Source organism: Amblyomma mixtum, chromosome 1 (assembly GCF_055824585.1).
Source record: "Amblyomma mixtum isolate Tamu chromosome 1, ASM5582458v1, whole genome shotgun sequence".
Lineage (NCBI taxonomy): Eukaryota > Metazoa > Arthropoda > Arachnida > Ixodida > Ixodidae > Amblyomma > Amblyomma mixtum.
Genome location: NC_143012.1, coordinates 205,545,349 through 205,566,770, shown reverse-complemented (window position 1 = coordinate 205,566,770; position 21,422 = coordinate 205,545,349). Strand labels below are relative to the sequence as shown.

Sequence of the window (21,422 nt, the reverse complement as noted above, 5' to 3'; positions counted from 1 at the left end):
AAGTGTGGTAGCAACATATATTTTGATACGGCAGAAGTTTTACATTACATGGAAATTAACATCTATGCACATTGATCGTGCATTACTGTGGTTACATGGTCATGCCAGCTCAATTGACTCGTAGAATGGACACCTAACACACGAATGCTTTCTACAACAACAAATCGTTCGGAGCCGAAATACAGATCCGATAGAGCAAGAACTTTATTTTTGGGACGAAAAACAGTTTTTAGTCACAATTAATTCAGGAAAATTCTTAAGTGACCAGTTTTTTAAATCGTTCAAAACAGATTTGCATTGTTAATTATGTCAAGAACACTCTTAGAATAAAGCATCAGAGTAGCGTCCTCTGCATTTATATTGCACTTAGAACTTCCACACATGGCAACAATGTTATTAACATAAAGATTAGAAAGAAGGGGGGCCAAGGATCCTGACATGGGGAACGCCCACTGTAATTGGTGTGACTGATGACTTTTGGGTGGGTATTTATGCTAGCATATCGCTAGCGGTATAGGAAGTAGGATGCTGGGAGTGAGAGTATTCTGTTTTAACTGAAGTAGCGCAGTCTCGGATGTCTTATTAAAACCAAATCGAGTTTCACAGGAGGGAGTCATTCTTGTGTGAACTAACTTTTCGGGACTCTTAGAAAATACGGCCAACACGTAAACTTGCCTGCAGTTTGATACGCATATTGTCGCTTTTTTGATCAATGCAGAGACTTCAACTACTTGCATGCGTCGAAGAAATATACCAGATTCAAGTCACAAGTTAAAAGTGTGAGAAAGCACTGGAACCAACATGTACTTCACTGGTATAATCTGTAAATCATCTGCATCACAGCCTTTTCAAATTGTTTGCATTCATAAAAGCTGCGAAAACCTCTGAAGGAATCGTGGGTATAACAAATTTGCAGAAGTGTGTCTTCAATATCTCTGCTCACAAAATATTTATTAAACGGTAAATAGTTGACAAATTGCTGCATTTTGGCCTTCATCGTTTTTTGAAGACTTAAGCATTATTAAGAAAATACCATAAAATAACGCGGTGAAAAATGCGAGTTTTCCCAGACTGCTACCCGAAGAAACTGTTAAGAACGAATTTTTCTTCTCAAATTAGGGAACTTTAGGTGACGGCGTGGAGCATGCTTTGCTTGTGATTAGTTTCTTGCTTCCTTACACACCGTAAACATTGTCATAACTGTCGTCCCTGTCGAAAGAAATGAAAGATAAACGGAACGTCACAAAAATACTGCTGCCGCATACAATGCGCTAAAGTTGGAGCGTGGGCTTCTTTTCTTCTCTTTGCAGCTCACTCCTACGACAAAGGCTGTCCTCGAAGTTAGCGCATGCGTCGGAACGATTTTGCTCATAGCAGTCGCCACGGCAGTTATCGCGCTGTCATTCCGGAGTCCGAAGGCGCCTGCAAAGCAGTCTAAGTACTGCGACACGGTGGACTGCCTCTTCCATGCCAATCTTCTGATGTCCAACCTCAACAAGAGCGTCGACCCTTGCGAGGATTTTTCAGCTTACGTCTGTTCCGCTTGGATGCCCTCTGGGGACCGCAGGGAACACTCGAAGACTCCCGTCGACGACGTCGCCTTCGTGCGGATCGCAGACTTCAGCACCATGCTCCTCAAAGGCACGGACAAGTTCCAGGTGGCACACAAGGCCCTCAGCATGCACAAGTCCTGCATGGGCGCAGAGGACCACGGTGGCGCCTACCTGGGGCAGTTCCAGGCGCTCATGCGGGAAATGGGACTCAGCTGGCCGGAGCCGTCTCCATCGAACGCCACTGCACTCGGAGTACTGCTCGAACTTTCATACAAGTGGCAGGTCCACTTGTGGTTCGAAGTCCGCGTGCTGGCCCAGCCTGATTTTGGAAACTGGCGCCTAACTTTCAAGCCTGCGTCAGATATACCCTTTCTTCGGAACCAGTTTGACTCTGTGAACGACAGCAGCAGCTACACAGCATACTGGATGGGCTACTACCGCGATCTTACCGATAATACCACGCTGGACCAACATACCCTCGGAGATATCATCAACGACACCCGCACTCTGGAAGGTAATGTGTTAATGAGGCTGAGTCAACTGATCTTCACCCAAAGGCAAATCCCGGCTGTCTTCCGCCTCGAAAACATCGGCGATCACTTGCACAGTACTCCGTCAGCTACCTGGATCAAACTTCTTCAAGAAAACATACCACTAGATCCTCAATTAGATGTCAGTGACGACGTTAGCCTCAAAAACCGGGACCTCTTGAAGACTGTCGGAGAATTTTTCGGCCAGTACTCCGAACCGCGGCTCCTCCGACAGTTTGCGTGGACATTCGTCCAGATATACGCGCCGATAGCCGAGCCACGTATGCTGCTGAGACATTTCGGCGCCAAGTACAAGGTTAACACGTACCGCTCCCTATTCTGCAGTTTCCACGTCGAAGAGACGTACAAGATGCTCGTGCTTTCGATCGACATCTCTAGCCGCATGGAAGAACGGGACCGGAACGCCATTCGCACTGGGTTCCAAAGTCTGGTCTCGGCAGCCATCAAGAAGGTGGAGAACACGACGTGGCTAGACGACAGTAGCAAGCGCGTCTTAAGCGACAAGATAGCGTCAGTTCAGATGCGAGCGTGGCCTGAAAGTCTGATGGGAAACGAGGAGCTTAGGGAAATTTACAAGGACTACCCGAGCACCGAGGCGTCGTTCAGCGAACTCTGGATGCAAGCGCGAAAGATTATACGCACTGCAAACGCGAAAGTACGTCATATCAACGACTCTCAGGCGTACTACGACGCGCGTATGCTGCCACAGAACTTCGCGCCATCCTATCCCGAATATGACTATGCCCTGGGGAGCCTGGATGTCCCATCCTACCTCCTCAACAGGCCCCTATACTACACTGAAGGAACGAACGCAATGTTTTTCGGTGGTTTGGGGTACTTGCTGGCGTTGAGGTTGGTTAAGGCTTTAGATGAGGTGGGTATACGCTGGCTACCGAACAGCACAAGCGTCGACAGCGTTTTGTCTGTAGAATCGAGAAAAGCCTTCCACGAAAGGGACAGGTGCCTAAACACCCTTGCTGAAGACAGTGTGTTTCCGGAAGTGCCGGCGCTTGAAATCACATACGCTGCACTGGAAGACGCCGATCAGAGCGGTAGCGGCAACCTTCCTGTCGGAAAAGACCTTTCTCCTTTAAAGGCGTTCTTTATGACCATCTGCTACATGGCCTGTTCTGCACAGGGCTTCAAGAGCGCCTTCGTGGCGGATTGCAACAAAATTGCACGCAATACCGCTGCTTTCGCGAGCTCGTTCAACTGTCCCGTTGGCGCAAAGATGAACCCTGAGAAAAAATGCAATTTCTTCGACTGACCGCCCGCTCGGAAAACCTCTAATTGTGGTGCATCGAAGTGATCCCGTGGTATTTTTCTTCACCACGCCTTTCCCTCCATCCCCCCCCCCCCTGCCCCTTAACCTTCGCTGTTCCTCTTCTATAAAAATTTCTGTTACCAACTAAGCTTTGATGAATTCAGCAGTCGCTCTTGAAATATCTTTTTAATTTCGATTAACGGCGCTATTGTTTGCAGTTTTGCAGTTGAGATAGCCTTGATGTAATACCGATCAACCTTATCGCCTTATCCTGGCAGACACCTCTGCGGAAAAGCAAACGATTTTGATAATGCCTGCCTATACTTTGAGATATAGCAACTGAGATTTATAAAAAATAGAAACGCCCAATCCCACTTCATCTGTATGAGGCCCAGAATAGGCTTATGAGGCACTGAGCTCCATCGTTGTGCAATTTGTTTGAGGGGAGCACGTTTTCGACCTTCTGATGAGACAATGTAGTGTGTGCTGTGCATACTTCCAGGAACAATTCTTGCGCGCATTGCCACCTGTGACGGGCGTCTTAAGTGTTTGCAGAATACATGTCGTGGACACTGAAACCACGTTCCCGTCTCCGGATGCAACGAAAGACATTGTTTTTGTGCTTTTTTATTCTTCTTATTTCTTTTTCTCCCGGCTACTCCCGGCATTTTTTTCTCCCGGCAAATTGGACGTACCTGACCGCAGATTCGTCGCTTTAACAGTATTTCATGCAATACTGGTATTCTGCTAGTTATATAACGTTCATATTTACGAGTATGTTTATGTACTTCAAGTTTTCTTTTGTGTTGCGGACATTTTTTCCGATGTGGATGGATTGTGTGCCGAGGAGTGCATCCGTACTCAGAATTCTTCATGTAGGGCTTTTATTGCATCGAAATTGAGGGGCCATGAATTCCGTGCTGTTGTTGTAAAAAGCTGAGAGACTTCAGAAAAACGAGTTGTCTTTTGATTTTTCGCGTTTTTTTTTAACACGATGCTCTAAAAATTAACTCCGACGACCACGCCAACTAACCATAACCTCATATCTACACCAATGTCAATTGCAAAAACTTCTTGCTGTTTATATCCTGCGCCATTTGTCCAGAATCTAGAAAACTGCAGTTTGTGTTTTTCTTAATTGCCTTTTTTCTGCGTGCCAGCGATGTTTATATCAGTGTGCTTATGTACGTAAGTTTTGTGTGTACTGAAGACTTTTTTTTGCGATGTGGATAGATTGTGTGCCGAGAAATGCATCCGCACTCAGAATTCATTTAGGGCTTTTATTGCATCGAAATTAACGGGCTATAAATTGCGAGTTTGTGTGAAAAAAAAAAAACAGCGAGACTTCAGAAAAACCAGTTATCTTTTGATTTTTCGCCTTTCGATCGGATACTCTTGAAAATTAACTCTGACTACCGCGCCAACTAACCATAACCTCCTATGGTCACCAATGCCAACTGCAAAAACTTCTTCCTGTTTATATTCTGCGTCAGTTGCCTAGAATCTAGAAAACGGCAGTTTGAGTTTTTAACTGCTTTTTTTCAGCATACCAGCGATTTTTAACCACTTGCGGAAACACCAGTGCTGAAGTTGAGAATGCCTTTATCAGCCTGGCATGCACTCTGACATGGCGGAAGTAGTCAGCAGTAATGAACTATTGGTTGTCAAAGGTTCCAATCCCCGTAGCCACTCGGGAAGAGCAAATCTCATGATTAAGCTGAGTTTGCGGTTGATTTAATTTGTCGGTGATCTAGGTACCAAGGACTCTGGAGATGCGGCCTCATCATCAATTTTATTAGGAAAGTGAAGATCTAAGGAACTGCCCAGAACATCAGTGGCTGCTCCCGATTTAGTTTGGGCCCGTTTTGCTAGAGTCAGCGATCATTCGAAAATGGTATTGACGTTAACGTTAAAAATTCTCGCTCATTTTCAGGGTTTCCACAACATTTAGGACGAGACAGCCAAGCGCTAACATTCAACCAGGCTTTATTGCGTATTCGGAGAATATATATCAATCTGCGTAACAAAACAAGAACGTGCAACAAGACATGAAACACACTCATGCCGTTTACCCATTAACTCGACCTTACCCCTCGACGGCCTGCAGACGCGTTCATCTTCTGCTCGCTGATTGATAAGGTACCGAATTTAAATCACAAAAAGACCACTGTAACCGAGTAGTAGTTTTTATAACCTATATATGACCAAACCGAGGGAAACTAGTGTCGGCGTCAGCGGCCGATTTCGCAAGTAAAATGAGTGCGTCCACACCGCGCCTAGTAATTGGTGCATCGTCCAGATCACCGCTTGTTTATTGCACAGCTCCTTTCAATCTGCTTTGTGTCGCCGCTGATTAAAATAAACCGCGACAAATGTCATTATTTCATTAAACTATGTGCCCATTGATTAGCGCGATTTTTTGTCGTCACCAAGTTCTCAGTTCGGAGGTAGTGATGGTTGGCACACTTCAAAGCAATGCATGATTGCTCCACACCCATGTTGCCGAAGGCCGGTAAGGAGCAGCGCAGGTAGCGCTACGCTAGAGGAGGGAAGAGTACAGGGAGGTGAGATATGACAAAGGGAAGAAAGGGAGCTAAGGCAAAGGGGAAGCACATCCAAATCTACGGGGTGAGAGGAATAAGCGGACACGCAGACGTGCCGCGCGCTATCTTCGCCATCTTCGTCTGGGGATTGTCCACACCCGCGATCATGTGACCGCGCAGCCGACGCCACCTCCGTTGACCTCGGAAATGAACGAATGAATAAAACCTTTATTACAATGGAGGGATGGCTCTCGGCCACTGTTGGGGAATCAGGAGGGACGGGGGGTGTAGGTGTAGCAGGAACATCGACAGACGAGAAAATAAAAATTCGCAGCCGTGCATTTTACCCCCAGTCGACAGACGAAGGGCAGCTGCTTAGACGAATTTTTATTCTGGCCACTCGTGAGAACGCGTTGCTCATGTAGCCGCCATACTTGTGATGGGAGCCTTTCAATCCGCCACACATTTGCACAACATGGTATTATTTTGTTTCATTTTTCACTATCTTTATTTCTGTCCGCATCTTGCAGGGTTAACTTCCTTCTCTCAGTTTTTTTAGGACGTAGGCCTCACGTGCCCCATTGAGCGAAAACCCGTCTGTTTGTGTGCGTGTATTTTGACCACCTGGGGTTATTTAAGGTACACTGAAATCGCACAGTACACTGGACTCCAGCATTTCGCCTCCAACAAAATGCGACCGCCGCGGACTGGATTGAACCAGCTTCTTTTCGGGGTCAGCTGCCGAGCACCATAACCAATGAGTCACCGCAGCGGCATGTGTGTGCGTGTGTGTCAACACTCGATGATAGCCATAAAATACGGCTTCCTCATGCTACCTGGCAGGTGGCAGTTAAATTCATGATTGATCGTGTGAAGTCGCTCGGGAAGAGCAACATGTATCATCTCCTAGCTGCTGCACCAATACGCCAGCTGTGGTGTGAGAATTCAGAGGGTTGTATGAATTCTAAGTAGAGAATGACCCGATGCAGACGGTCGGCGCATTCGAATGCAATCTGATGGGGCAGTCGGTGGGCGAAAGGGCGAAGGCCGCGATAGGGCGGCGACTACCTTCACGAAGTTAGCGCGTAGATCAGAAGGAGTCGGGGTGTCGGCTACGTAAAGCCATGCAGAGGTAGAATTTCAGGATTCATGGCATCGGGTTACGACGCGCCGCACAGCGCAACAACTGCGCCGACAAAGTGAGCGAGCAGGCTTGCGCCTTCTCACTCGTAAGCAGTCTTAGGTGTCTGTGCAAACCTATTTCTGTCTGTTTGTGCCTTGTGTACGATCGCTGCTCACCGACTTGCCCGCAAGGTATACTTTTAAAACATACTTGCTAAGTCTTAACCTGCAGAGCTTTCCTGGCCGCCGTTTAACAAGCGCGACTTTTTTCCCGAAATTTCTGAATTAAACATTCCGCCCCGGGTCAACCCATCCACCGAAGCGCTTCTCGATTTCTCTGGCAACAGCCAGACACAGATGGTCATTGCCCCTCCTGGCCACCACCTGGACGGCTAGGGGCAGCCCATTCGAAGCCTTCATTACTGGACAGGCTGTTGCTGGAACTTGAAACACATTAAACAGCGCCGTCATGCTCGGCGAATCGTACATAAGCAAGTCCTGATTATGGTACGGAGCTGTGTTCGTAGCACCGGGCATTATGAGCACTCCATTCTCCCCCAGCATCTTCTCAAAGCGGTCGCGGAGGCGCTCCACGCTGTCAAGAAGCGCTTTCGCTTTCTCGTTCGAAGAGAAACTGAACAGTGGCGCCACCTTGCACGCGGCGAGGGTGGCAAGGGTGTGACGGCCTGCGCCCACCAGTAGCCGAAGCAGTTCGAAGAATGTGTTGAAGCCACCGGGCCTGAAGAGCTCGGACATGGGCGTGGGATCCTTGGCGACGCAAGCCTTGAACCACGTGACCAAGCCATATCGCATCTCGGGCAGGTCCAGCAGCTTAGGCTCGAGCCCGTGCGCTTCCTTCATGTGCCGCGTGACCTGAACACAGTAGAGTGCAACAATCAGGATGGGCGATTCGTTCAGTGTCCATGGCGGAGACCAACATGCAAAACAATCGACAACCAACAGAATGCCAGCTCTACTCAACTAATTGTCGTTTTCCAAATGTGCTTCACTTTACATGCCTTTGCAACGCGCGGCAAGAACATGCATAAAGGATAAAGAAAAGAGGCATAAACCACATCAGAGAGAGCCACTACAAGAAATTATGTGAAAGAAAGAGGTAGTCAAACTTGTGGTCACAGATACCAATGGGAACGCTTGGCTAACATCTCACGCAGCACGATTAATGTATCTGGCAATGATAGCACTATCCAGACGAAACACGAAGGTGAACATCGCTTGTAGAGGTGACCCGGAAGGTCACTCCTCCCCAGTCCTGTGCCGCAGTCCTCCGACCGTCCCTCTACTGCACATGCACACCTGCAGAACGCTGCACTCCGGGCTGTCCGCGCTCTCTGGCCACGCCTACTGCGTTGCTCTTGAACAACAACACCCTGCAGCACTCTTCGGCATACAGCGCAAACTGCGAAAGATGGTTGTTACTGATTTTTCACGCTTTCTTAATGAAACGCTGGCACTGCGAAACTGCAGGTGAAAGACTGGTTCTGAAACAAAGCTTGGTAACGCATGGCGCCTGTTGCATTACGAATTGCTCACATATATTCAATTAAGTTCATTTATTTTCAACTCGAGGTTGACGGCCCCCAGGCGAAAAGACTACAGAGTATGTTTAGTACATCCGAATCGGAGCGAAAGCACGGATTTGTGCTACGTATAGGACGACAGTGAGCAGGCAGTGCCGCGGGATGGAGCAGATGGAAGTTGATGAAGACGACGCTCTCCAATGCACAGCGCGTCATCGTTGGCCAAGCTTCTGCCTCCGTCAAGTCGTTTTTACTCAAAACCTTTTATCGATAACTGGCGTAGATCTCAGCTTTGTGCATAGAGTAAGTTCTGAAACATCCCCTATGGATATTGCGTTTGATTATATTTTCCCACCTAATACGAAGCATCTGCTTTCCAGGGCACTAATTAGTATCCTTTCAGAACAACTTGTCACTTTCCCCTACCACACTGTGATTGCTACAGATGCGTCCGGGGCTGGCCAGTAGGCAGCGGTTGGCATTTTTTCAGAGGCTTTCTCTTGGAGTTACTCGGTTCGAGTCCCGGATTACACGCCCATATTTCTAGCGGAATTTATGGCTCTTGGGCTGGCTGCTTTAAAGATTCCCCCCCAATGTCTCCCAGGTGATATTCCTCTCAGATTGTCTCTCTGTTTTGTTGGCACTGGAGTCCAAACGGGACGATCTCTTGAGCCGCTCACTTAAGTTTTTCATTTCTGGATGGGTGAAAAAGGTGCGCTTCGTTTGGATCCCAGATCACTGCGGTATTGTTCAAAACGATGCAGCAGACTTAAAATCAGCTCTCAATGCACCCGTCGCCTGTAGCGTCTCTAACCTCATCCTTTTCGGAATGTCTCGCTTTCAACGCTTTCAGTGTATTACCACCCTGTGCAACGATCCCTTGCTCTCTACCGCTAACTACCAACATCTGAACTACCCATGGCAGGTTCGTGAATGTAAATCCCGGCAGTGTGAGGTAGCGATGACTCTCATGCGGTGCAGAATCCCTCGCTTAAATCTTTACTTATGCAGATGCGGGTTCAGTCCCTGAAACCTTTGCGCGCATTGTGGAGACGTGGAAACATCGGAGCATTTCCTACTCTATTGCAGGAGGTTTGCAAATCAGAGAAGGACGTATCTAGAAATTACAATTACTCGAATTGGACTCACTTTGTCGGTTCCGCTTCTTCTCTCCTTCGGAGCTAGCGCCAGAGGTATCGCACTGCATCAAGTTTGCGATTACCTCCACAATTACCTATTTGCTACCGGCAAATGCTAATGGTATCAAAAATTTCCGCATTGCCAAATCTCTCATCAATTTTTTCTTGTATCCTATTGGCTAACCTTTTCACCCGTTTATTTTTGCAATAAATTTTTATTTTGTATCTATTTTTTTCTCTTTTATCAATGATTCTATCCTTAATTCCTCTGATTTTTTACCCAAAGTTACATCATTAGCTTGGCAATCAAAGTCAAACCATTAGCTTGGACCCAGTTTACCTTCTTTTGGCTCTCCTCACTAAACCATGGCCTAACCCCCGTCGTGGGTGTGTGCCATGCCACCAAGGCAACAACAACAACAACAATGACAGTGTGGTGCAATTTAACACGAGGCAACGCTAACGCGCAGCACAAGCCACTGAATGAGACAAACGGGGGGCACAGGACAAGCGCGCACTTGCAAAAAAGTCTGCTGCCTACTTTCTCGCTCGCTCCGGGTGTATTTGCTTGAAGTTGGTTTCTGCAATTTTTAAAGCGAAAGCTTTACTAGCCTAGCCAAGCCAATTTCGCTGTGTCTGCACGAATGACCTTGAACAGGAGTGGCGGAGCTGCGTAAGTAACCAATTGACGTACCGCATGTCTCACATGAGCTGCAGTCGCGTGTTCCGCCGTCGCCGCGGCCGCTGCGCGCTGCTTATCCAGTGTCTCGCTATGGACGAAGCAAGTCAGCCGGAGACGACGTCCTGATCATACGGTCGACATTGCCAACCGTGCGAGGGATTTAGCAATCGATAGGGAGCGTAAACACGCTAAACGGTCAGCCGAAACCGGCGAAGAGCGGAAGCTTCGAAAGTAAAGGAAAGGCGCGTAACTGGCCCCCTGGGACAGTGGACACCACAGTTGCGCTTTAAGCTACGTACGCGGCGGTAGTGACAATGTGCGCTGCATGCGTTGGCATTGACAACGTTGCGGCAGACACGTGACACTGAAGCTACAGGCAGTCGGCGTTCATTGTGTTCATTGGCGTTGGCATTTGGTATGGACTTGATGCCTGAACCGGACGTTCAGACAACCCAGTGGGTAACTACTACAGATCTTGTTTTCGGATGGAATCGTAGGCCTCTACCAACTCTGCGGCCAGTGTTGAGACGGCGGCGCACTACTTTACCGACCACCGATCGGTGTTCGGAACCATCAAGCCAAATAGGGAGCAATAAAATGATGCTAAACGACGCCTAAACGTGCCTTAATCTGTATGTCTAACAGCCAGCCTAGGCACAGGACTGCATGTCTACACGTCAAGCGAGGCCTAACCACAGCTAAACCAATGCTTAACCAGGTGATACCAAAGCTTTCGCTTGAAAACCAGAATTAGCTGAACTAAGCCACAGCCATTTTTTTTCATCGCGATTAGCGAAATGTATTTGCAGTCACCGTCTTTGATCAACACAAACTTTTCTGCTTTGTCAGACACTAGTAACGCTAAGCTGTTGCTCGTCAGAAAGCCCAGCGTTTCCCAGGTGGCGCATACTGTCTTGTTTGGAGGAGAGTATCCCAAGACACACCGCACAAGTTCCGCTGTACATGAAGGTGCGCGCTTGCGCTGTGCACCCCGTTTGTCTCGTTAAATCCGTATACTGTAGCGCGTTAGTTACGCCAGAAAGCAGTATGACATTTTTATCATTTCAAATGAACGCCAGCTAAAACTTTGCCACTAGTAGCCCTTTTACATCATATCAACATTCTCCCTTTGTCGATATTCTTTGTCGTCATCAGAAGACGTCATTGTATCAAATTTTTCAATTCAACAAGCTTGCTTGCTTACTGTAGTGCGCCCACAACTCACAAATTCCTCTTGTTGCTACCCCTTTTTCAGTGCAAGAAGGGTGTGGCGTCAGCGCAGGCTTGGCGTCACTGCGCCGGCAACGCATGAAACTGCTTAAAATTGGCTGCGCCCTTTCTGAGAGGGAACTTTACACACAAACCCTGCAATGCTGAACCAGACAGGAAATTCTGGTAAACAGCATTCATGGATGCCACATAACAGTATTTTCATGGAAACTGACCTTTCGCACAGCTTCGCGGACGTCGGATGCCACACGGCTGAAATACTGGCTTCCATCTGTGTCCATGAAGTATAGCTTCAGGCTTTCCAGGTTTACCTGCACATAAAAGTCGCGTGCACTTTGATCACGCAGCATTGTTTAGGGTTTTCGGACGAAGGCCACTTGCAATAAGGCTCTCTTTAAAAAAAGAAAGAAACTGGATTTGGTATACCGGAGCAGAGATGCACAGGTGTATACGTATTGCTGCCTAGGTAACAAAAACACGAAGTATAGCATCGAATATTAGTTTTAATGCTTCCTCTGTCTCTGGCACAGAATTAATGTTACGAGCAATACTTTCAAAATAATCGCCTACATGATTATGCCACACAAAGAATACCTACGTAGGTCAAGATCAAGCTGAATGAAATTCATTCGCGGAAGCAGAATTTGGTATATACAAGAGCTAAGGCTCGTTAAAGCGAACATGGACTAATCTTGTTTTGCTGCCAATCATGCAAACTGCCACAATGAAATGGGGCTAAGATGGATACGCACCGGCTCACACAATCTGAGGCCATCGGATGAACGTCCTGCTAGAACGCTGAGCATGAGAGGCAAGTCCTCCGAAAACCTGGTCAGGGGACCAACGCAGTTGTACTCGCCCATGCCTTCTCCGAGGTCCGGCAGCAGCCCCCCATTTGGGACCACACCTGCAAGCGGAGTCAGGAAGGCTCTTCGATAGGTAATAATGGTTACGTTGGCTTTTAGTTCACGAGCTAGTACTGTCAGATTTTTGTGCATGAAAGGTTGTGGTACCTGAGAGGCTGTCGAACAAGGACTTGTCCCTTTCAGGTTATCAAAGTCTTCCGCGTATGACAAAGTAAACGGCAACAATGACATAAGAAGGCTCTAGGAATGAGTAAAAAAACAATACCTTCAGGGTATGACGACTGATCAGAGCTAGCTTGTTCGCTAAATGATTAACACAATAATGAAGCCCCGCAAGACGCTACCACGAACTTTGTGTAGGTTATGGGAGGGTTAGAATGTATATTTCATGGTATGAGAAATCTATAGTCATGCACTAGAGGGTATTTGCACACAGCCCGTTGACGGGCAAAGTGACGAATTGTTTGTCCCTTGTTCTGACTCCTCGAGTTTGCCTTGTCATCCGTATCATAGGATCTAGTCGCGCAGAGAATATGCCACCTCGGGGAAGTCTTTCTTCTCGGTGTCTTGTTAGGCTGGTGCATTCTTTGCATCCCCCTGTACTCGGCCATGCAAACAGAAACGGCCGCAGCAATCTATGAATGACTGAGAAGATTCGCGGCAGAGGGCAAATACAGTCCTGCATCAGGGTAGGGGTACACACCCCTACCTTGATGGCCTATGACAGCCTTCACCGGAGGGTGAATACCTGAGTGCACCCTAATGATCGTACCCCCAATCGGCAACTCTGTAGGTATATGTGATGTCTGAGGTAAATGTAACCAAGGTTTTAAAAAGACCAATTGTCCTAGCTAAATAAAATCAACTGAGTGTTGTTAAGAGCCGCGTGGCCGAGTGTTCGGTGTTTTTTCGTTCTTGAAAGTTAGTAACTAGTGAAGACTAACTGCCTAACTTTTTACTTATTGGTGTGAGGAAGAAAGGTACAGTACAAAAAAAGGGGGGGGGGGGGCACAAGTGGGTGGATTTAGGGTTGCTTGACGGCGAAGCGAATCACTGGTCCGTCAACGCATCGGTTTGGTCCAAGACCCTTTTGCCAAGCAGTTCACCCCAGAAAAGCCGAGAGCCAGGCACTGGAAAATCTTGTACCCGTTAGAAAACTGGCGGGTACCCGGCGCCACTGGGGATCGAACGCAGAAACTCCCAAATGCGAGGCGTATGCTCTACCAGAGAAATAAATTGTGCATCGTATTTAAAAAAAAGCTAGCAGCGCTGTTTGAATCAAGGTGCGATTTACGTAACTTTATTTATTGGCTTTAAAAAAAGCTATCAAGTCACCAATTATTGGCTCACACCTCTGCCCCTGTGCGACTGAGAAGCCTCATCAGGGACAGCACTCCAGAAAAAAAAGCGGTTTCGTTTCTCTGGGACGTGTCTCGGTTCGAAAAAGTGGCACCGTTGCCACACGGAAGCCTTTTTTTATTGCGCGAGTTATGGTAGACCGGTAGAAAGAGTACTTTACGTGAATAGTAGCTTGGTGAAAACCTTTCAGTCAGCTCATTTTCAAGACGATCTACAACTTCTGTACTGACACTTTGTTCCGGAAGCTACTTAAAAAGTTGGTTCAATAATCTGCACTAATTAATAAAGTTTGGAGAACCAAAAAGATAGAGTAGACCAGGCAAGGCGACTCAACGGATCTCAGTTGGTCTCACAGGGCTGGGAGATTCTGTGTTTTTTAAAAGCTTCGTTACATTTATCTGAGGCACCTATATAGTGGTGAAAACGATGACGGAGGTTTAGCGAAACTAGAGCTACAATGCTAGGACCGATAGTGATGTTAAAGGACCTACTGCGGGCTCGGGAAATCTTTTTTTCGTCTCTTCGGGTATTCCTAAAGCTGATACATTCCTATGCTGGGAGTAAAGGGCGTGCCGACGGGACGACAACGACAGGAAACCGGGAGAAAAGGGCCAATTCAGTCAGTGCTTTAAAAAACTGCGGAGAGGAACAATTGGTGACTGTCACCTGATGTCGGTTTGTGGCCGAAAACTCCACAGTACATGGCAGGTACTCGAACGCTTCCGCCGAGGTCCGTGCCCAGGCCCAAGAGGGAGCCAGCCGCTGCCAGGAGGCTTGCTTCCCCGCCTGCGGTTTGTGACAGTGGAAAGGGCATCATGAGCATTATCAGTGATAGGTAGGGCAGTGAAACGCGCGACAGCATAACTTTACGCCAAGCTGGCTGAGAAGAAACAGTCATCAGGCGAAATTTGCAAATGCAACGATTTATCGGCGTCCGTGTGCTGTGCGATGTCAGTGCACGTTAAAGATGCCCAGGTGGTCGAAATTATTCCGGAGCTCTCCACTACGGCATCTCTTCCTTCCTTTCTTCTCTCACTCCCTTCTTTATCCCTTCCTTTACGGCGCGGTTCAGGTCTCCACCGAGATATGCGAGACAGATACTGCGCCATTAGCTTTCCTCAAACACCAGTTTTTCCATCAGAGTGGCTACTGCGTGCTAACGCCGACTGGATACCGTCGTTGACGTCGTCAACGCTGAAGACTCCGTTCCCGAGGTTTCATGCTTGTGTCAGTCTGTCAGTCGGTTGTGAAGCACTGAAGTCCCTCTTGTTCACTCGTTAGTTCGTTGCCATTGTACTCCCGTCTTGTGGACTCCCGCTCTATGTTACCAAAAACAACCTTCCAGAGACAAGCGATAATGCGTGCGCTGCACTGGAATTACAGCCAGTTAAGCCCCAGTTTTATCTTCCTCTGATAAATGGACAATCGGCTATATAGTTCAACGCACCTGGTCAGTCCCTCCACTCCAATTCTAATCGAAAGCTTAGCATTTAATCATTAGGAGAGGAAATAGACGCGAACAAGCCCTTTCTGGCTGTATAGGCTCATTTCGGGTGCAGTCTACAGGAATCCTGCTGTAGTATTTACCTCTCTAAAAAATGCCTACTCTGTAATTCTGTTGAGCACCGTGGAAATGAAGAGGAGTAGTAGTCCTTGTACAACGCACATAAGTGCCAGACTGTGGTCAGGTGCAGTGCAGAAAATACAAAACAGCTATACGTTGGTATTGAGACCACAGGAGTTTGTCACCTAGCTAGTGAGTATGAGCTGCAACGCTTCTTAGAAATCATAATGTCGATTTTGTTGCATCTGGCTACACTTCTTTCGCGATTCCATTAACTGATCCAGTCGTCTTTTCTGACTCATTTTTACTTTTTGGTGGTCAACTACACCTTTGCTAGTTTAAAATTTGTCTCTCGAGCCTCTGTGGTGGCTGGAGGGCCCGATACTGCATAATAATATGCTTTATTGGAAGCGGAAAACAACTGTGCTAGCTGACAGCTGTGCCATGTCAGTGCAGGGTCATCACTGGAGGTAGTCTAAATTAATACGGAACCCTCCACTACCGCGTTTACGATGACCCTATGTGTAGGTTTGGGACACATACCATACCATACCATACCATACCATACCATGCCATACCATACCATACCATACCATACCATACCATACCATACCATACCATACCATACCATACCATACCATACCATACCATACCATACCATACCATACCATACCATACCATACCAAACCCCATATAATATATCGTATCCTATATCATTATGTATATCATATCATACCATGCATTACACAAAGTTTTCAAGTCTGGTTTTCTGCAAAGCTGGCGTTGCCGGTGCCACCACTACGGACGCTTTATAAGCTATGGCAGCATTATTTTCTGATTTGCCTGAAGGCATGATTTCAGCTTCAGAGAGAAACGTGCTGTGCAGTGGAAATCAAACATCCGATGCATCACTGTAGACCTGCAAAACCAAAGGCCGTGTTTAAAACCGTCAGCGAGAATCTTCACAGACCCATGCAGCGAACTTCATGGTTCATACTGGGCGAAAACTCAAAGGTTACCTTAGTGTTAGGCCACCTGTGGATAACAGGTGTACCGCCCGTGTCACCTCACAATATACGTAGCTGCGTTAAATGGTTCATGTAACCGTTTTCAAAAGTTGCTATAAAATACGTCTATTACCTAGAGCAAAGGATATTGAGGGAGTATCCCGAGTAGAAGCCCTCAAAAGCAAGCCGATAATTTACAAATAATATGAATTCCTATTCCGTGCCTTGAGGCAACGGAATAGGAATTCCGGGGCCGGTCTCTCGTGCAGTCTCCCTTTAAAATTCTTAAGGCACGTGTGACGTCCGTGGCAAGGGGTTGTCATTGGCTAGCCAAAAACTGCAACGATGTTCGCAGGCGAAGCACGCGAATGAGGCAGGCCCACGGCCGGCTGAAGACGGCAGTGAGCACCTTCCTTCCACTCTCCCTTATATTGTCCTGCCACGCGAAGGTGCAACCGGCAAAGAAAGTAAATAGCCGAGCCGGGTTGACGGTGTGACACTGTTGTGGGCGGAGCGGGGTCTCGGCTTGTCATTATTTCTTCGTGGGATTCACTGCAGTTTATGAGTTTAGAGGGAAAATGCAGATGGCCATTTTTAATTGCCGATATCTTTGGTTTTAGATAAGCTAGATCGAAAATTTTTCGGAGGCTGATGACCGATTCAGTATTGATCTCTTTTGCGGCTCGGCTTTTCTTGCCCTCTGCTAAACCGGTTGCTTGGATCCTTTGAATGTTCCAGAACGTCCGGAATAGACAATACAACTAAAAGGTGGCCCCAGCACAGACCGATCCGCAGCCTAATCAAGGCTCCAGTATGCATAAATAAAAATAGTAAAAACTGCATAGATGCTCCATGTACAGGGTCAATCACACTTAGAGGAAACACGGCTCCGCGTGGCCACGGACCTACGGAGTGCCATTACCTCTAACTCGTTAATGAATCAGTGCAGAGTGGCGCACGAGAAGAGGGACCTCGACGTGGCGCTTCGGGTAATCTGTTCCTTTGCACGGGTTTGCCACCAGCTTGGTCGTAATAGTGCTCCACGTGTGCGCAGCCACGCGGAGCCGTATTCCCTTTAAGTGTGATTCACCCTGTACATCGATTCGCAATAGAGTAGCTGGAAGTACAAAAGAAATGTGCTGGTATGCCCCCTTCCTCTCTTTTTTAATTATCTGCCAGTAGCATAGATCTTTTGTCACGTCACACACACGCACAAAACAAAAATACAGTCCGGTGTCGTTTCTTTCCAACAGATGCCCTCACCGCTGCTTCCACCGGGACTCCGGCGCGTGTCGTACGGGTTGAGTGTGCACCCATCGAGCAGGTTCGTCGCGTCGTCCCACATGCACAGCTCGGGAACGTTGGTCAGCGCCAGCGGGATGGCGCCCGCCGCGCGCAGTAGCGCCACGCTGGGGGCATCCTCTGCGGCGCGGTGCCCTTTCCACACCAGGGAGCCGGCGTCCTGGCGCAGCCCTGCACGGAACAGAGGGTCGAAGGAGAGAAGCCGCTGATTTTGAAGGTAGTTGTTGCCTACTGAACGTGAGTGTAGATTTATCGTGTCACTAAATGCCAAGTTGTTCTTCAGGTTAAAGTCCTGTGCAGTTTTAACAGCTGCGAGCTGCGCATCTTAGTTGTGTAGCCTGTGGAACACCAGGCGTGAGAGGAATGTCACCTTGCATAAGGCCAGGAAAGTTTCAGTGCAATTGGTGCGAATTCAGATGTTGTAGAGGTTAGCGAACAATAAACACACCGAGATGTAAAAATTTGGTTCATATAGACAAGTACAGATTGGACGGCGTCATTGTTTTCACGCCACCAGTTACCGTCGGTTAATGAATATGGTGCCACGTATGTTAAAATACACAAAAAATCATTAAAGACGCCGTATCGCGTGATTGCTTTAGTTGAACCTCTCATACCGTACGTTGCGTATAAGGCCAATAAACTGAAAAAACTGAATATGCTTGTGCCGGTAAAAGCTTGGAGAACTATATTACACAGTAATTAACTAAACGTCTTATTAATAAAATTAGAAGTTTATAACGTGTGCAATAAATGCTCTTTGGGGCTTGACAATCAGACACATGGCGGACAGAGAGATGCATAATCGTTGAATTCTCATGAGAGAGCACAATGATACAGCACCTTTCACGGCAATGCTGTTCTTGTTTGTAAACGGCAGTCCAAGTAATGGCTTCTCCTGCTTCAGTTGATGTACGCTCATGCTGCCAGAGGCCACGAGCCGATCGGCCACTTCGGCATCTCGGAGCGCTTCTTCGAACCTCGCCTCGACTACGGCGTTGATGATCGGTTGCACTTCACGGATGCGTCTGATGTACGCCGAGACCACGTCGACGCTGGTAATCTGCAAGGACGAAAGGACAATGCATGGATTGGTTTTCAACGCGTTTCCTTCTCTTTATTCTTTGTTTGGACCAGCAGACAATGTGGAACACGGAATGTAATGGAACCTTCTTTTAAATTCACTTCTGACCTCCCATATCGGTGACGTTCACGAGTCGTAGGATTGCTTCACGTGAATCCCGGGCTCAAGATTTCTTGTTTCTTTATGAAAGATGAACGCACTGTCCACGTTCCAACTGCACCAACACGCCCAAGTTTATACTTTTGTACTACTACTTTCTAGATGTCCATTTCCAACCGCATGTCACGAATTAAAACGAAATGTCTGGACATTCACTGCCTGAAATGGTATGCACAACGACGTATCGTCGAATGCTGCGATATTTTAATAACTGAGAAACTAGCTTGAATGTTGGTTGCATCATGACGAATTTCTTCTTTGCTTTGCGCTGATAAGCCTACCTGCCAAGAGTCCTTTCAAGCTGAGTGAGATGTCATTTTTCGTTTGCAGTAATGTAAAGGGACTGCTTGTGTGCACTGCTCCCTTACAAGCACGCGACGTACAGTTTTCGAATGCTGGCATATTAGCACCAAAGAGTTAAAGTTAAGCAACACGTGCGCAAAGTTTCGGTAGCTTTTTCATCTTTTTTTGCATATTTTGTATCTTGTGTATGTTATACTGGATATGCTAATGTTTTGTATAACCGTCCCATTATTTTGCCCAGTGCTGTAAGAGACTAATTAGGCTTACAGTGTGCTTAAATAAATAAATAAATACAAGATGGTTCGTAATCAGTCTGGAATGGTCCTTCACACATTATCGCTGCAAAGGTAAAGTATATCAGGGAGCAAACTCAAGCACTGCCTAGAAAGCCGTTCTACAAGTTCATACAAAATATAAATGAATCTACACCTAAAACGTACTTTTCCCTCGGAGCCTAAATCGTAAATACAATAATTACTCAACTGGGCAGTCAGCGCGCGTGAGATTCAGCTCCATACAGTGAAAATTTTAGCACGAAGGAAAAAGAAACAAAACATTACGACGAAAGCTTGCTGGACTGGGCATACTGAAATTATACCAGTCCATAGCTTGTACCGATATTACTTAGCAACCAGATACAAGAAATCTCTGCAATATAATAATCGAGCGTTTCTAGACTTGACCTGCCTCACTCAAACTGTACCGGCTTATACCCTACGCAATACAGAAAAATGGTCTATTCCTTTTTGTCGCACCAACTACGGCAATCAGATGCTACGATACAATATGCCATACTTATTAAACCAATTCCAGTCCATGAATATCGATATTTCCAAAAGCAGCTTGCGCGAAATTAAAATTGCCTTTAAATAAGCAACAAAACGTTGTTAAGTATATTCTTTTTTTATGATGTATGAAATATTTTGTAGGTATAACTGTGTCTGTGTAAAAAGTTTTGCGTTTGACCGATCTTCGGATGTTTGTTGCTGTATGCCATGTAAAGGGGGGTCGGGGGTCCCTCAAGTGATCTGCGATCACATTTTACCCGGACCTACCCACATCTATGATGTAAATAAAACAAACTTCAAACTTCAAACTTCAAATGGGCAATTTCGAGAACAAAATATATGTATATTCCGCATCACTTGATAATCCGTGGCTTGCAAACTAAAAGTTGTAGTATTTTACTTTTATTTGCTAGTGGGCACACCAACGTATAATTTTGGACGAATTTATGCTCGTTTAGACACGATGTGATGCACCGGATATTCGCTATCATCGTCCAGTACTCACCTTATTTTTAAAGAAAGCCGTTTTTTCAACAGATAGTGCCCGATAATAGTTCAAATAGATCTATTCACCTTCCCAGTCCTGATGTCAGCAGCAAGAGATGTGGCAGAACGCAGAAGAAGGGGATCACTCGCAGTTGGCAGTCGCCGAGGCTTCCTCCAGAAAAACCACAGGTGAAAGAGTAATCTGGTCGCGTAGCACCACACATACACGGCGAGCTCCACAAACACAGTTCGGCAGCTTTCCGACAGGACAGCCATGATGCAAGCAGCACTACGGAGCCGACGATGCCTGCGTGCAGGAAACGGAGACGACTCCTCGGGGAGGATTGGTGGCGAAAAAAAAGAATAGATGAAGCGATCACACGATGTGCTACGCCAAGCTTGCGTGAACAACACACGCCTTTACACTTCGCGGTATACGCTGCGCTCGCTGTGCGTGCAGGACTGCCGCCACGCCTTCCACATTTCCTTTGAGCCGGAGTAGAAAACAACGTTGCAAGTCGGCGCGCTCGAACGCAGTCAACACAAGCCTGAGGGGAAATAAACGAGCGCGTGGCGGATGCAATGAACTCTCCGCTCTCCGCCGCGCCAGTCGCGCCCAGCACGGCCGGTCTCGTGACAGGCGCGCCAGAGTACGCGCCGCTACATTCAGTCCGATCTTGCTCCAAGCATGTCCTCTGAGATTACCAACACGTTAAAGATTATCTCGGAGGCTATGCTTCAAAGACACTACTTGCTTTTCTCTCCACTAAGGGCGCTGATCGCAATGACGTCATGTCTTCACAGCGAGAGAACGAAGGAGCAGCGCACAGCTGCTTCAGACCTCCGAGGGGTTTCTATTTCTAAATGCGGTCTACCTGT

The 21,422-nt window shown here is 47.2% G+C and overlaps 2 protein-coding genes across 2 annotated transcripts in view; one reads left to right on the top strand and one right to left on the bottom strand.

Annotated features, from left to right (window-relative positions):
- Positions 1–3,375, top strand: part of LOC149370624 (neprilysin-like) — a 30,816-nt gene extending 27,441 nt beyond the window's left edge. Inside the window, exon 3 of the mRNA XM_089562433.1 lies at positions 1,311–3,375. Coding sequence (XP_089418559.1) covers positions 1,311–3,371 — 2,061 coding nt within the window. The 3' untranslated portion in view covers positions 3,372–3,375. The remainder of the gene's footprint in view (positions 1–1,310) is intronic.
- Positions 3,376–4,719: 1,344 nt separating this feature from the next.
- On the bottom strand, positions 4,720–21,163 carry LOC149370623 (fatty-acid amide hydrolase 2-A-like). The gene is made up of 7 exons (XM_089562442.1): positions 20,631–21,163; positions 18,567–18,786; positions 17,685–17,894; positions 14,517–14,636; positions 12,378–12,532; positions 11,841–11,936; positions 4,720–7,906 (listed from the first exon to the last, which is right to left on the bottom strand). Exons 1-7 carry the CDS (start codon positions 20,817–20,819, stop codon positions 7,319–7,321), a joined length of 1,578 nt encoding a protein of 525 aa, XP_089418568.1. The 5' UTR covers positions 20,820–21,163; the 3' UTR covers positions 4,720–7,318.
- Positions 21,164–21,422: the final 259 nt, after the last annotated feature.

Coding starts and splice junctions, on each gene's coding strand:
- LOC149370623 (XM_089562442.1), bottom strand. CDS start 20,819: ATGGCTGTCCTGTCGGAAAGCTGCCGAACTGTGTTTGTGGAGCTCGCC. Junction 11,937..12,377: donor GCCTCAGATTGTGTGAGCCG/GTGCGTATCCAT, acceptor TTTTATGTGCAG/GTAAACCTGGAAAGCCTGAA. Junction 7,907..11,840: donor TCCGCGAAGCTGTGCGAAAG/GTCAGTTTCCAT, acceptor TACTGTGTTCAG/GTCACGCGGCACATGAAGGA.